Below are 15,599 nucleotides of genomic sequence, written 5' to 3' on the forward strand. Positions count from 1 at the left end.
AATGAAATAAAAATTAAAAAACCAATTCCATAATCTCGCACACTAAAGGGTTATTTTTTTTTATATCGATATAGCTGCTGCTGCTGCTGCTGTTGTCGAAACTACTGCTACTACGAAAAATATTCTTGATTTTGAAACTACCATCATCGACGATAATAATCAAATGGACACTGCTACTAATAATGATGGATCAGGTATGAAAATATTTTTTTCTCTATCAATTATCACAGTTAAAACCAATTCCATAATCTTGCACACTAAAGGGTTAAATTTTTTTATATCGATATAGCTGCTGCTGCTGTTGTCGAAACTACTGCTACCAAGAAAAAAAATATTCTTGATTTTGATGACTTTGAAACTACCATCATCGACGATAATAATCAAATGGACACTGCTACTAATAATGACGGATCAGGTATGAAAATATTTTTTTCTCTATCGCGTGAAACTTTATAGGGATAATTTTAAAGTGTGTCAATCCTTACATTGAAAATGAATTCTTTGTTTTTTTCGATAGCTTCCGCCAATGCCCGAGTCAATATACCAGGTATGTATGTATGAAATTAAGTTTTTTTACTCATTTGCGTGAAACTTGTTCGAAAGTTTTGATATCTATCTATATCTATTGTAGAAATTCAGACAATTACAACCGAAGAAAACTTTTTCAATTTTTTCGTTACTCCAAACCAATCAAGTTCTACTTTTACAGGTATGTAATAACTGTGTTTTTCTGCGCCTCCCGCTGTACTTTGAAACCGGCCTGCACCCACCGATTCAATTACTAAATGTTTTCTTGTTATTTTTATAGTGGAAACCGTAGAAGAACAGCAATATATAATGCATACTTTAGGTATGTTGGTAACTCGTCTTATTCTAGACGTGTCAATCAGATTTCTGACACTTTAGTCGTTAATATTTTTTTTTATTTCAGACTCTGCTGTTGACGTTTCTGGCTGTTTTTCTAATGAATCATACATAATTCTTAATCCCGCGTTGCCGGTGGCAACAGATATGGAAGTTACCACATCTAGTGCAGACGCGTCTGATTCGGATATTATTAGCAAAAATAGAACTACCACAACCATTAAAACCACTTGCGAATATAAGCAATTTATTCATTACGGGGTGGCGGAATTACTGTACGTAAGGAAATTATGCTATAAGAATTTACACTTAAGATCGCCACGGTCGCACACAATCCCAATGGCATTATCTGCGGATGATTTAAAATCGATCAGTACAGACTTAGATAAAAATAACGATGGAAATTTTGTGTTAGGGTACAACGATTTTATTTCAAAAGCAGACAATGCCATATTTGAGACAGCAAAATTTAACATACCAATTATGGCTGCTGCTGCTGCTGCTGCACCAATTGATGAAATTTCGTTTAATTTTCCGGATGTCATCGCTTCTCTGAGAAGAGAAAATGTCGAAATGAAAGGGACATATTCCTTTAACTCTTTGATCAGCATATCAGGTTAAAGCAACCTGAATGTAGGTCGCCCTACAGTAGTTTTCCTTATCTCAAAGGCAAAGAAAAATGTTCTCAAGGTTTTTGGAGGATAAGATCCTTCACTTCCCACGTCAAAATTCATTTAGTTTTCATTAAGGAGGCTGCGGATGGACGCAGTTGCGGCGGCGTCGGCGTCGTCTTCGCGACTCGCTGAATTCATATAAACAAATATTTGTTTAAGGCGGAAAGTGAATGCGATTTTGTGTAGTTATCTATGTAATTTTCATCTGGTTGGTTTTTTGTTTGATCACGACTAAAATTCATTAAAATGTGGAAAGAAAATTAACAAGAATTAATCAACGCGATATTATTCATTTTGTGTATCAGTTTACGTAATTAAAATATGTATTTTATCTGGCAATTATTGCAACATAATGCGTCGGCCTTTTTGACCAACTGGTTGCCGCATTTATACCCCAAAATTCGTTCAAAGTATTGATTTTTCACATTATGATGACCAATGTGGCAATTTCTTTGAACTGGCGGCATCTCCATCTTGGTTTAGGGTAGAATTTTGGTATATGTATATACAACCAAAGCAGATGGCCAAAAGTCAGTATCTTTTTATGCTTCAATTCTCCGAGACATTGCGCTACTGTGTGTTTTTTTTCAAGTATATTATTTCAAATCAAAGTTTAATTTTGTCAGTTTTGTTCGTAATATTTTTTTTCCAAATTTTCTTTTGTGTTTCTTTTCTCTTTTGTGATCTGTGTAATCGGAATAAGATGAGAAATTTATCGTTTGGCGGAGGTCGAAGTAGGGCTAATGATTTGCTTGAGATTGTTCACACAGACGTGAATGGACCCCATATGACAAAGGGTAATAGAGGAGAGCAATATTTTGTCACTTTTACAGACGATTATAGCAAGTATGTGAAGGTATATTGCATCAACGCGAAGTCCGAGGTATTCGATTGTTTTGTGGATTATTATAACAAGGTAACGAATTTAACTGGTAAGAAAATTCTGAATTTGAGATGTGATAATGGTCGCGAATATATCAATAGGCGTTTTTATGATTTTTCGAGAGAGAAAGGGTTCTTTATTCAGAAGGTTCCACCATACACACAGCAGTTGAATGGATGTGCTGAATGTCTCAATCAGGTGATCGTTAATCGTGCTAATTGTCTGTTTGATGAGTCTGGTGTTGATAAGAGATTTTGGCCAGAGGTTGTTAAAGCAGCAGTTTACATTGGCAATCGTGTCCTTGCAAATTCAGTGGAAAATCATACACCATTTGAGCTTCTTTTTGGTAAGAAACCTGACGTTTCAAATCTCGTTTTGTATGGACCGGAGGTTTTCGTTCGTGTACCTAACCAAAGGCATCCTGATAAATGGTCCAAGAAAGGAGTCTATGGGAAAATTGTTGGTTTTGAGGAAACTGGTTATCATATCTTGCGTAATGGAGAAATAACTGTGTCTAGGAACGTGAAGTTTATTGACCCAACCAAAAGTAGAATAATGTACCTAGATAGTGAGGATGAGTCAAGGTCGAATGAGTTGAGGTCAAATGAATCGAGTGAGCGTGAGTTACCTTGGAGATCGCCACGTGAGAAGAAACCAATAGATAGGTATGGCTCACCAGTTGCCTATTTTGTCCAAGTAGGTGTTTCAGATACGTATGAGGAGGCAACTACTGACGAACGAGCTGATGAATGGAAGGAGGCAATGGAAAAGGAGCTTTGAAATATTGAGAAGAATGCCACCTGGATTGAAACTGACCTACCCAAAGGTCATAAAGCTCTAGATTTGAAGTGGGTATATGCCAAGAAAGCTGATGGTTCGCTGAAAGCTCGAGTTGTTGTTCATGGTTACCAACAATATGACGAGCTTGAAGAATTATACTCACCAGTTGTTAGTATGGCAGCTGTAAAGACCTATTTTTCGTTAGCTGTGAAGAATAAGTGGCATATTGAGCAGTTGGATGTTGATGCTGCGTTCTTAAATGGTCAAGTCAAGTCGGAAGTTTATGTCAGTCCTCCGAAAGGATATCCTATCAGGCCCGGTAAAGTTCTCAAGTTGAAAAAGGCTCTATACGGTTTGCGCGAAAGTCCGAGATGTTGGTATGAATGTCTTGATAGGTATCTCAAGTCTTTAGGCTTCAAGAATTTTGGTTCTGAGAGATGTATTTACATAAGAGGAAATGTGTTCATATTAGTATATGTTGATGATTTGTTGATTTGCGGTGGTGATCTCAGAGAAATTCAATCAGTGATTTGGAAATCGTGCTCAAGATTTTCTATGAAGGTCATGGGACCTGTATCGAATTATTTAGGAGTTGAAATTCGTTATGATCAAACTGGTGGCGTTATGGAATTGGTACAATCGTCATACATTGAAGAATTAGCTGTGAAATATCGTGTAGTAGACTCCGAGCAGATTTTTAAAACACCTATGGAAAGTGGTCTCAAGTTGAGAAAAATGGACAAAGTGAGAGATGATTTGCCTTATAGGAGTTTAATAGGTGCCTTGTTGTATATTGCCGCAGCAACTCATCCTGATATGTCATTTTCGAGTGGTTATTTGAGTCGTTTTCAGGCAGGCTATTGTAAGGAGTATTTCGAGTATGAGTTGAGAGTGCTCAGATATTTGTATTGTACTCGTGATCTTTGTCTGAAATATGTTAGTATTGGTTCCTCGGATCCAGTGTTGGATTGTTACATTGATGCGGATCATGTTCAAGATCTCAATGATAGGAAGTCCACATCTGGATTCGTTATTCGTGTGTATGGAAATCCTGTGTTATGGAAGAGTGTCAAACAGGGAGCAGTGACCAGAGCATCCACTCAGGCTGAATTTTATGCACTTGCTGATGCCACTCAGGAAGTGATGTGGATCAAGGGATTGTTGTCTGAGTTTGGTAAAGTGGATTGCAACGTTAAGATATACGAAGATAACTCTGGTGCTGTATCTCTTGCCTGTAGGGGTAATTTCACTGGCAGAAGTAAGCATATAGATATCGCTTATCATTTCGTTCATGATTTAGTCTCCAAGGGAGAGATTTGTGTAATTCCGGTGGCGAGTGAGGAAAATATTGCGGATATTTTCACCAAGCCCCTAGACCGGACCAAATTTGAATATTTTCGAGGTTCAATGGGGGTTGTTCCTAGATTGAGTGTCTAGCCTATTTGCATTGAGCTTTATTTATCGTTTTATACTTTGTTGTTTTAAATTATGTTGTGAAATATTTATTTGTTATGTTATATTATTCAATTTGCGTATTATTGTGTTTCAATAGAATATTTTATGGTGATATTTTATAATGTATTAAATTGTTAATTTGTCACAACGAGGTGGCGTGTTAGATAGTCGATGTGATCCGTTATTGTATCGTCTATGTACTCCTAGCTATTCTATAGGTACGAGATAAGCTTGTGGGATTTTCCACTTTGTACTTATACTCATTGTACATATCATACCTGACCAAATATACGTTATTCCGTTGTGTTCGTTGCTGTAGATATGTTGTATTCGTCTCTCAATAGTTCGACAATTTTAATTCTAATCAATTTTATAAAATTTTATCCCATTTTTAAAAATTAAAATTTCAATCTGAATTCAATTTTAATTTGAATTACTTTGGAATATGACAGCCCAAAATAATTATAGCCATATGGATTTATTAATTTTCGAACATGTTTTTAATGCCTTATTTCCCAGTACCGACTTTATCCCGCATTTCGCCTACTTAAAATCTCTGGTTTTATTGGTATGGATAACATTTTTGACAAAAAGACTAAGAACAGTGGGGATGAACTTCGATGGTATAAAACAACTGCAGGTACCAAGGATGGATTTAAATTTATCCAAATAGTTCTCCAGTTAAGTTGTCCAAGACTTCCATTGGCACGAGCTGTTATCAACTCAAACTATTTTTTCGAAGCTGTATCAACCCTCCTTGAAATACGTTTGAGGTTGATACTGGTTTTGAAAAAATAAAACCTAGGTAAGTACGGCATAGCCGAAATTTTTTTTGAATTTGGTGTTGAAATTCTGTCAAAATTTTCCTCATAACTTTTTCATAAATTTCCAAACCCAAATTCACCCAACGCGAATGCGAGTGATGAATATTACGAGTAGCGAATTCAATCAAAAAATCCTTCTCTCTACAGCCACTACCTGAAATTCTCAAATTTTTTTATCAAATAAGCTTACCGATTTACAAGCAAAAAAAATTTTACATTAAAACCACCGATTTAAGAATTTTTAGAATTTTTTTTTTTTTGGAAATTTTACTTACCGAGAAATACGAGTAGTAAAATTTTCTGAATAAGTCAATCTTCTGGTCACACTAGGACGAGATACTCAATGGTCGTACAGTCATACGAATTACGATTACGAATCACGAATTGCGAGGTTGATAATATATTTATCAACCATTATTATGCTCGTCCAGTACTCAACTGAGTAAAAGACTTTTTTCTGGTCGAATCGTTCCTCGCGTAACGATACCTGGACTACCCCAATACTAGTATCGGGTAGTATACCTATCGTCTGTGACCATTCGGAGTTTATTTACAATTGGCGAGGAGATGTGGCCCATTCTACGATGCATTAGCTCCCCCTCCTGTTCTAACTTGGCCCTTTGTGCAGGAGACAATTTATTCAATTTACGTTTACGATTTTTTCCTTTTAAATTTGAGTTATTTGTAGCATTACGATCAACATTGGTTATGAGCACAAACAGACCCTCATTTACTTTATCTTGATTCAATTCACATTTTTTATCAGATATATTATCTACGTTATCGATAGTTTTGGCATTCATGGTATACATACCATTCAATTCGCATATAGTAGCTATTTTACGATTATATTTTCTACATAATAGGTAGCCAGATTTAGGGTTAACTATGAGAGAGGATTTAAATTTTGTGTTTAATTTTGACACACTGATAATACAATCATTTGTGTTAGGTACATATTGCACATTATAAAGGTGTAGAATGCTCTTTGTTTTGGCGCATGAAACTAAGATAGGCAACACACCTTCACCTACTGCTGAAACTGACGATTCTCTGCCTAGAGTTTTTATACCTATTACATTTTCATATTCTACATAGTATTTTGAACCATAACTGGATCTAACATTTTAAATCTATCGCCTGTGGCCTCTGTTATATGTATGTATTGTATACAGATACCTACTGAAAAAACATGGAATAACCCATAGATTTCATAGTATTAAGATCGTCTAGTAAGTAATCGTTAATTTTTAAAAAAAATAACTGGTCCTCTTTTAGTCGCCTTTTACGACAGGCAGAGGGTACCATAAGGATATTCTTGACCCGTCCCTACACGGGGTACCTATACTTAATTTAAATATTAATTGTATTCAAAATAATAAATTGAACTATCCAAATTACATGTTTAATTTAAATTTATTCATTTTTTTTTCATCTGACGAGCTTCATTCCCTATTTTAATATTTTGCTTATTCTTCCATTTTTGCTTTCAATGTTTTCCAAATGCAAGTATTAGGAGTTTTGTAATATAGATGCTGTAAAATGCATTCGAAACAACCTCAACAGTATTGACGAAACAACAGAGCCAAGCGCTTTCGCTGCCAGGGCCTGAAGTTCGACAAGATACATGTAATCCGGATTCGATCGATATGACGTCGTGTCGGCATCTTTACCACCATACATGTATCGACAAGATGTATCGCAATTCAACGGAAATGAATCCGCAAAACCTACAAATCATGAAGTCAATTTTCTCAAAAATTTTCATTAGCCTGTTTTGGTACGTTACAACTTACGGAGGCAAAATTAACTCAAGCACAGACAAGTGTGAGATGAAAAGTTAAAGCCATCGATGAGCCAAAGGAACTTCTACCTAAAGAAGATATTGATTCACTAGAGAAAAACAAATAGTTGATTTCACATATGATACATATAAGCAGCTCTGTTACTACACCATTGTGGGCTGGTAAGTAAATCTATGAAAAACTGGGGGAAAAAATGTAAGTAGAATCCAAGTAATACAGGAACTACTTTTGTAGGTGTCATTCCAGCTCCAAGGGGAGCATCAGAGGATCTCTCCAACTTGGCAAGAAAAATCCAAGTAGTCACTATGGTACAACTACCAAAATTACCTACAGTACTTACTAAAATTATCTATGGTAATTACTAAAATTACCAATAGTAAGAACCAAAATTACAGAGCTCTAGGTCCAAAACAATTTTGGGAAATCTGTCTATCACCGAAAACTTGCTGCATACCTAAGGCACCAATATAGAAATCAGTTATCTCAGGATTGAGAACCCTGGGTGTCTGGTGAGTGGATGTCAAAACTTCAGATTTGGATATAACCGGGTACGACTTTAAAAAAACATTATTAGGACAAGTTGCCTATCTTGAAAATTGAGGGGCAAAATTACATTTTAATAATAAACAAATAAAATGAAAATTTTGATGGTAGGAACTGGTAGTACTTTGAAAACTGAGCAAATTTTGTCCCAACAAATTTTTGCCTAACTTGAAAATTGAAGGGGCTATGACCACATTTAGAATAAAAAAAGACTCGGAAGAAAAAATCAATAGCGAAAATGGATTATACATTCAAAATTGATCAGATTTTGTTCTTTTCAATTTTTTCCTTAAGTCAAAATTGAAGGATCTACGCAACATTTAAAGTAAAAGAAATTTCAAAAAAATTGAGCAACCCTTGAAACTCATACTTTGAATGTCGCGTAGCTCCTCCAATTTTGATCTGGGCCAAAAATTGAAGAGAACAAAATCTGATCAATTTTGAATTTAGGATCCATTTTCGCTATTGATTTTTTCTTCCGAGTCTTTTTTTATTCTAAATGTGGTCATAGCCCCTTCAATTTTCAAGTTAGGCAAAAATTTGTATGGACAAAATTTGCTCAGTTTTCAAAGTACTACCAGTTCCCATCATCAAAATTTTCATTTTATTTGCTTATTATTAAAATGTAATTTTGCCCCTTCAATTTTCAAGATAGGCAACTTGTTCATCTAACGTTTTTTCTTAGTCATACCCGGTTATATCCAAATCTGAAGTTTTGACCACCACTCCCCGGACACCCTGTATGAAGTTAGTATTGAAAGAAACGAAATGTTTATTCGTTTTAAACAGTAGTGTATAAGTTTTGATAGTTATATATTATGTAGCTACATCAATCTTAATGTTGAGTGTAGATGAATTGTTTCTTGAACATCCTTATTTTAAGATATGCCTGATAGATCGTTCAACGATACTGGAGCCGGATGAGAGATATCGTATATGACAGATAAGCAGCCATTTGAGTATGGAATTTCCGCAGGACCTGGTAAGACGGTCTTTGGTTTTGTAACTTTGATCCCTAAGGAGAAGTGATTGTATCAATACTAAAACCTTGGGGGGGGGACACCATAATAATTATAAAGATAATTGAACAAAATAATCCCTCTTTCCACTTGATTATTACTTAGTTCTGCAGATGAACCTTGAAGAAGAATATGAAGAAGAGTTGAATGTGATTGTTGTGTCAGAAAGCCATGCTGTTGATTTAAATTTCAACTATCTGGAACAACCCTGATATTTTGTTGATCCTCTGGAAGTCTGCATATATGTATTATGTAATATGTGAGATGTGTGAAAAATAGCCACAACATATTAGTTGTAAACAATTGATGATTATGCGAGTTATCTTATTTTAAGCTTAGCACATTATTTTAGATTTAACCCGATTGGGTAAAATTTCGCTAATCGCCAATAAATTCGCTAACAATTGGCGCATCAACCCAGGATTCGCTCATAAATTCGCGATCACCCTGTTCTAGGTAAGGGAAAAGTTTCATTGTAGCCCAAAAAATCGACTTCGCTTGAACAGATCTACCCATTCAAGTTCGCCAGTAAATCGCCTATTATTTTCTAGGAAACAAATGATGTTATAGCTATGAAGTTCGTTTCCTGGAAAATTCTCTGGTACCTAATTTCTTAGTACTTGCAGGCTGTGCATCATTTTAGTCCAAGAGTAATTGTCCTCAGTTGTCAGTTTTGCTTTGTAGGTTATGATGTGTCGGTGAGTGTTAGCTGTGTTTGTACCTATATAAGTTAGAAATTTTTCAAAGGGACTTCCCCTATAAGATGGGTGAAACGGCCTTTGATCCATAATGGATCAAAAGTGGTCCAAAATGTCACCTTTGATGTAAAAACTCTTCATACAAATTTTTGACCACCCACCCCCTTCCCTTCCCTTCCCTTCCCCTTCCGGAGAAACTGCCCCCTAAACATCAAAAATTCAAAGATATATTTCTCGGAGGGGGGTGGACGAAAAATTTTGAAATTTTCACAGATTGTGTACATCATGTAGGGGTACACACAGTAATTTTTTGAAATTTTTCCCCCACCATTTTCTTAGTTTTTCAGGGGGTTGAAAACTTTGAAGGGGGGGCAGAAAAAAATTTTGGGGGGGTACCATGACTGAATTTTTTTTCAAAACTTGCTCATACCCTAAGGTATAACATATAATTTTCCCAAGGTCCCAAAGGGGGGTGCAACATGGTCAAAAAATATAAAGTTTGAAAAAAAACGTGTATCTCCCGAACTACTGCGCGTTTTTTCAACACTGTTCCACGGCACCACCGTGAGAAAACTTCACCTAACGCGCGCTCTCAAACTTGGATTTTTTTGAGAACCCTACTGAAATACCATAATTGCATTCAGAATTTTTTTTGATGAATATTCTCTAGGATGGTGTGGTGAACTACAGAGGTATTCCTACAAGAATTTTCAACCCCCTCCCTTCATATTTACCCCTCAAAACTGCGTTTTTCAACTCATTTTGTGCTACCTATTTAGCCTACTCACAATGAAAATTGGGAGGTACAATTTTTGGATGTACATATTTTTGACCTCTAAGTATGTATCATATATTTTTTTCGAAATTTTTGTTTTGGTGTGTCGTGGTGGAACAGTGTTGAAAAAATGCGCGGTAGTACGGGAGATACACGTTTTTTTTCAAACTTTATTTTTTTTTTACCATGTTGCACCCCCCTTTGGGACCTTGGGAAAATTATATGTTATATGTACCTTAGGGTGTGAGGAGCAGGAATGCCTTAACCGCGTATCGTGGGTATTCCTATACCCACTATACTCGCGGGTATTAATGTATCTTTTTGTTATACTGGTTTTTCTATGAAAAACCAGTACACTATGATTTTCATGTATTTCTCTACCTTGGTGTGTGTGTGTGTGTGTGTGAGCTTTGACATCTGTCAAGGACTTTTCCGAATTCGCATAGGGCTCGTCTCTATGCGAATCGCGCTCGATTCTCACTTGATCTTTTACGTCTGGCCAGGGTAGAACTTCTCGTCACCTAACGATTGTTCATATCGTTCATAATGGGTATTAGTATCCTTCTTTGCATTTTATTTAAATTATTACCCGCTTGTTCGGTGTGAATTTGTGTCTATTAACGTAATGTAAATCGTGAGATGTATCGTCTCGATAAATCGTATTTATGGTATTTTGGATCACGTCCCATAATCCGGACTTGGGGCTGTGATCTTGTTTCAAAAGGTATTCCTCAGACTTTTAGAATTATCGATCGGACCTAGTATTGGTGAGTCCACAGGAGAGAATTTAACGTGAACAGTTTTGGGTAAGTAATGAAAAAAGCTTACTCGTGGAGCGAATTACTCCGCTGCGGTTAACTCCTTTTAATTATTTATTATAATTATTATTACGACTAACTAATAGTGAATAGGTATAACTACTCCGTACCTATGTTCATAGTATCGCTATTGCTTTAATTGATAACTAAGTATTTACGTGTTATCAAATGTTATGTGTCTCGCTACATAGTCAAATATTTGTTCATTTGATATGTATTTCCTATATAAATCTCCTTTTGGCATACTTGATTTATATAATGTACGTGTATAGATGTATAAAATGAATATAGGCTATCTGTACATGTTCTTTCGAGTTTTATTAATTATTACGTAAAGCTCAACTTTTATAAATGTTAGGGAGTCGCTAATAGAAAGAGCCTGCCTCCAGAGCTAGTTAGGTATCTGGTAATTATTCCCCTCCCAGGGAATAATTATTAGATTCCCTTTTTATGAGCCGCTAGACAAAACTTCTTACCCTAAAAAGTAATTAGTTACTTTCTACCACTGCTACCTATTACAATCCCCCCTATTACAAGGGTATGAGCAAGTTTTGAAAAAAAATTCAGCCATGGCACCCCCCCCCCCAATTTTTTTTCTGCCCCCCTTCAAAGTTTTCAACCACCTGAAAAACTAAGAAAATGGTGGGGGAAAAATTTCAAAAAATTACTGTGTGTACCCCTACATGATGTACACAATCTGTGAAAATTTCAAAATTTTTCGTCCACCCCCCTCCGAGAAATATATCTTTGAATTTTTGATGTTTAGGGGGCAGTTTCTCCGAAGGGGAGGGGGTGGGTGGTCAAAAATTTGTATGAAGAGTTTTTACATCAAGGGTGACTTTTTGGGCCACTTTTGATCCATTATGGATCAAAGGCCGTTTCACCCATCTTATAGGGGAAGTCCCTTTGTGTATAGTTTGGTCATCAATTCATCGTCATCAATAACCAATATAACTCTTATGAAAGAAGTGTGTGCACCACTGAAATGCCACAGGTCAGTTTGACGCTGTGAGCACATAAATAAGCTAATGAATTTTAATTAAACATTTAAATAACGACGACCTACCCTAAGTGATCCTTCAAAATTATACACGATAGGGCTATGCCAGAAAATACTATAATTTCGCATAAAAGAGGAAAAACTCAAGATTACCTACTCGGTTGACTATTACGCCTCATGACTAATTTCCACCGAGAAAATTTGACATTTTAACAAACATAATTTGCATACGAAATGTCACGATTTCAAAAGCCTCGCTCGATGGCAGAACAACATTAATCGCTACAGCTTGTATTTTTGATTCGATATTTTTCTTTATATTGCCATTAAAATACTTGTTCACTGCTCGATTTTAAAGGATTAAATTATAATTTTTAGCTATATTAAGGAATATTTAAAGCAGTGAGACACTAAGACCGCGCCAAAGGGGAGATTTCCGCGTCGCGATTGTCGTACAAGATCATGTAGGTACAATTCATCATGGCAGAAGATGAAGTCCGAAGAAAAAGGTAAGTCAAAAATAAATTCAACGTCAAACGTGTAAAAACATGTTTGGTACCTAAGAGATGCAGAGGCGTGACCATATTTTTTTTTGCAGCGAGTATCCGACCCTTATTGGCAAATAAGTTGGCTGTGTTGAATAAAAAATGTCGGCCACCTAACCCGCGAAAAATCCCAATTTCGAATAACACGAAACGCCGAATCAGCCCTAGAAAACAGAACCTGTTTACAACTGCCAGAGGCCTCTCAGGTCTTCAGCACATATGACGAGGTTCGAACAATTGATGACTACGCGAGTTACCTTATTTTAAGCATTAGCACATTATTTTAGATTTAAATCTCTGGTTGGCGAATCATTTCAATGTACATATTTACTTTTTCATAAATTATACGATAGGAGATAGAACAAGGGAACCAGTGTTACGTCTAAATGCCTGGGCTATGTTTTGTAAATGCCTTATTTTGTAAAGTTATGAATTATTATATACACTATGTGATCTTTCGTTCGCGTATGGTTGCATCCATAACCCAAGAGGAAAAAATTCACTGTTATGCATTCTTCTTGTTTCATATTCTTATGTTCTCTTGTCTTTTTTTATTACTCTCTAAATGTGAGTATAAGTATATTACAAAAAATCCGTTGAAAAATGTAAAAAAAAAGTTGAATATTCTCGCTAAATTTCAAATCTACTGATTTATTAAATCGAATAAAATTTACATCAAATACATTTTATCAAAATTCGTCCAATTATATCACGTTGAAACAATCCAATAATAACACAACAACCAAGAACGAAGTGATAACAGCGCCGATCAATGGTATCGGTGTAAAATGTGGCCAAACTTTGCGTAATAAAAGCACCTCCGAAGCGATATAAGCAGCGCTACCAGTAATGTGAAAATATTTCACCTTTTTTTTTCAGACAGAAAAGAAAAAACCGTTTAAGTCATTTTGAATTTTACCGAACAACTAAACTACTAAAAATTACTCACGTAATTTCCTTTCGGGATTTGACCACTGATGGCTGAAATTACCGCCAACGATTTCAAAAACACTAAGCCAAAGAAAGTAGCGCAGAGAAGTAGTTCGGTCGGTAATGAGTGATTTTGCACGCTCTCGGCTGAGTAAAAATCGCCTTGAGTCAATTCGTGTATTCTATGATACTTGAAACCCAAAACTGTTGCTCCCAGCATCTTAAAATTAATCGATTAAATATATAATTCGTATATCGTAAGATACTGAAAAATGAATTCAAAATATGTACGAGACAATCGTGAATGATTATACCAGTTCGATTATTTTGATTGATTTTTTATCCAGTTTGCCTCCTCCTTCACTCGAGGCCATCTTGGATTCTTATACGTACGACGAGGCCGGTAAAAAATGAAAAAGTGTTACGGGTTAAAACAATAAAACCTTCGAACAAATGATAAAAACTTATTAAAAGAGTCGAATTTCATTATCATCGCGTAATTTTGAAACGTAAAAATTGTCTCTGATTAGAAATTATAAAGTTGCGTTGTTTACGATACGAGATTACGCAGCCAATTAATTTTTGCGTACCTCTTTCTATCAACATTTTCAACTTCAATATGTTCAATATTATCATTCACTCATTCGATATTTAAAGGTTGATAATCGAGTTTCAAATTTGTAAAATTTTATGGACACGTACCTAACATAATATTCATAATTCCATGTTTCCCCTAAACGCAAACATCAGATAAATTTTTTTCATAAAATATAATTTTTTAGAAAAGGTTTACAAGTAAATTTTACAAATAAAACATTTACTTCAATTAATGGAGATAAACCTACTACTAGAAGAACGGAAGAAGAGGTAAAATTCGCAAAAATTACAGAGGTTCGAGAATTACCTATGCTAAAATTCATGATTCTTACTTTGAAGAAGATTACATTTTTTATTTAAGAACATGAATCTCCAAAAATGACCAAGTTTGGAAATTCAAATTCAGGGATTTGTATAAATCAACAATTTTAGAAAACCTCCAAACATGATCCAATTCGAACATTTATAATATTCAACAGTCGATACATGTATTTCGTCAACAGAACGTCGCATATTTATCTCAATTTTTGGTAATTGAATTTTTTTTACATTACTTTATTATTCAACATGAATTTTTATTATATTAATTTCAATTATTTTTTATATAATTTTTTTATTCAATATTGAATAGTTTTTTTCAATTTATTTTCATATAATGTATAACTATAATTTTAAATTTTTTTTCCAATTTTTGTAAAAATAATTCAATTTTTTTGGAAAAATTTGCCTCTGTGGGCACGTGCCTGCATCGCCTTCCTATAAGTACAGCCTCGTGTACTTTTGTATATTAGGACAATTATTTTAAGGTAAATTTTATTCAAAAAGTCGTCAAATTTTGAATTGTGAGTGGAGAAGGGTAAACGTCGAGTCAGATAAGTAAATCATTTTTACCACACTTACTGATAGTGGTGTAAAGAATACCCTCAAACTCACATATCAATTCTTCTACCCAAATTTCAAGAACTGTATTTTTTTTTTTTCATTCACTAATATATTGTGTTATTTTGAAATAGGTGGACCTAAAAATTACAGTTCAGCCGTTTACGTACCCAATACAGGTCCAAGGTGGGGGGGATAACGTTAAATTTCCAAACCAGACAGCTGATGAATTTCAATAGTATGAAAAACTTCATTTTAGAAGATTCAACAGATAATCCCCCTACTCCTATTGAAATAGTGAATCCTAACAAAATACAAAGAAAACGTGGTTTTTCTGTCATAAGTGGAGACATGACTCAACACGATAGACAAGTCCACAGCAAGAGACAAAAACTAGATAATTACAGAACCCTGCCATGCGGATATGTGGAGAATTTGGATGGAATACCATAATCTTATTACTGTTAGTCTTGTATGTAATATGTATTTTAAAGTGGGAAAATTAAATTT

The 15,599-nt window shown here is 35.1% G+C and overlaps 2 protein-coding genes across 10 annotated transcripts in view; one reads left to right on the forward strand and one right to left on the reverse strand.

Moving 5' to 3' along the window:
- The window catches only part of LOC135849911 (JNK1/MAPK8-associated membrane protein-like), a 172,957-nt gene that overhangs the window by 113,073 nt on the left and 44,285 nt on the right, over positions 1-15,599 (reverse strand). The gene's annotated exons all lie outside the window — the stretch shown is intronic.
- Positions 1-15,599, forward strand: part of LOC135849910 (uncharacterized) — a 37,347-nt gene that overhangs the window by 2,131 nt on the left and 19,617 nt on the right. For 2 of the 8 annotated variants that reach the window (XR_010559626.1, XM_065370556.1), the window contains exons 6-12: positions 75-194; positions 290-415; positions 518-547; positions 632-709; positions 809-850; positions 932-1,139; positions 1,698-1,747. Coding sequence is in view for 7 of the 8 variants with exons in the window: in XM_065370556.1 (XP_065226628.1) it covers positions 75-194; positions 290-415; positions 518-547; positions 632-709; positions 809-850; positions 932-1,139; positions 1,698-1,747 (654 nt within the window). In the remaining variant the exon portion in view is untranslated. Of the gene's footprint in view, positions 1-74; positions 195-289; positions 416-517; positions 548-631; positions 710-808; positions 851-931; positions 4,975-15,599 lie in introns of those variants that run through there. The other 6 variants (XM_065370549.1, XM_065370550.1, XM_065370555.1 and 3 more) reach the window with 5 other exon arrangements.

The sequence above is a fragment of the Planococcus citri genome, chromosome 1, assembly GCF_950023065.1.
Source record: "Planococcus citri chromosome 1, ihPlaCitr1.1, whole genome shotgun sequence".
NCBI lineage: Eukaryota > Metazoa > Arthropoda > Insecta > Hemiptera > Pseudococcidae > Planococcus > Planococcus citri.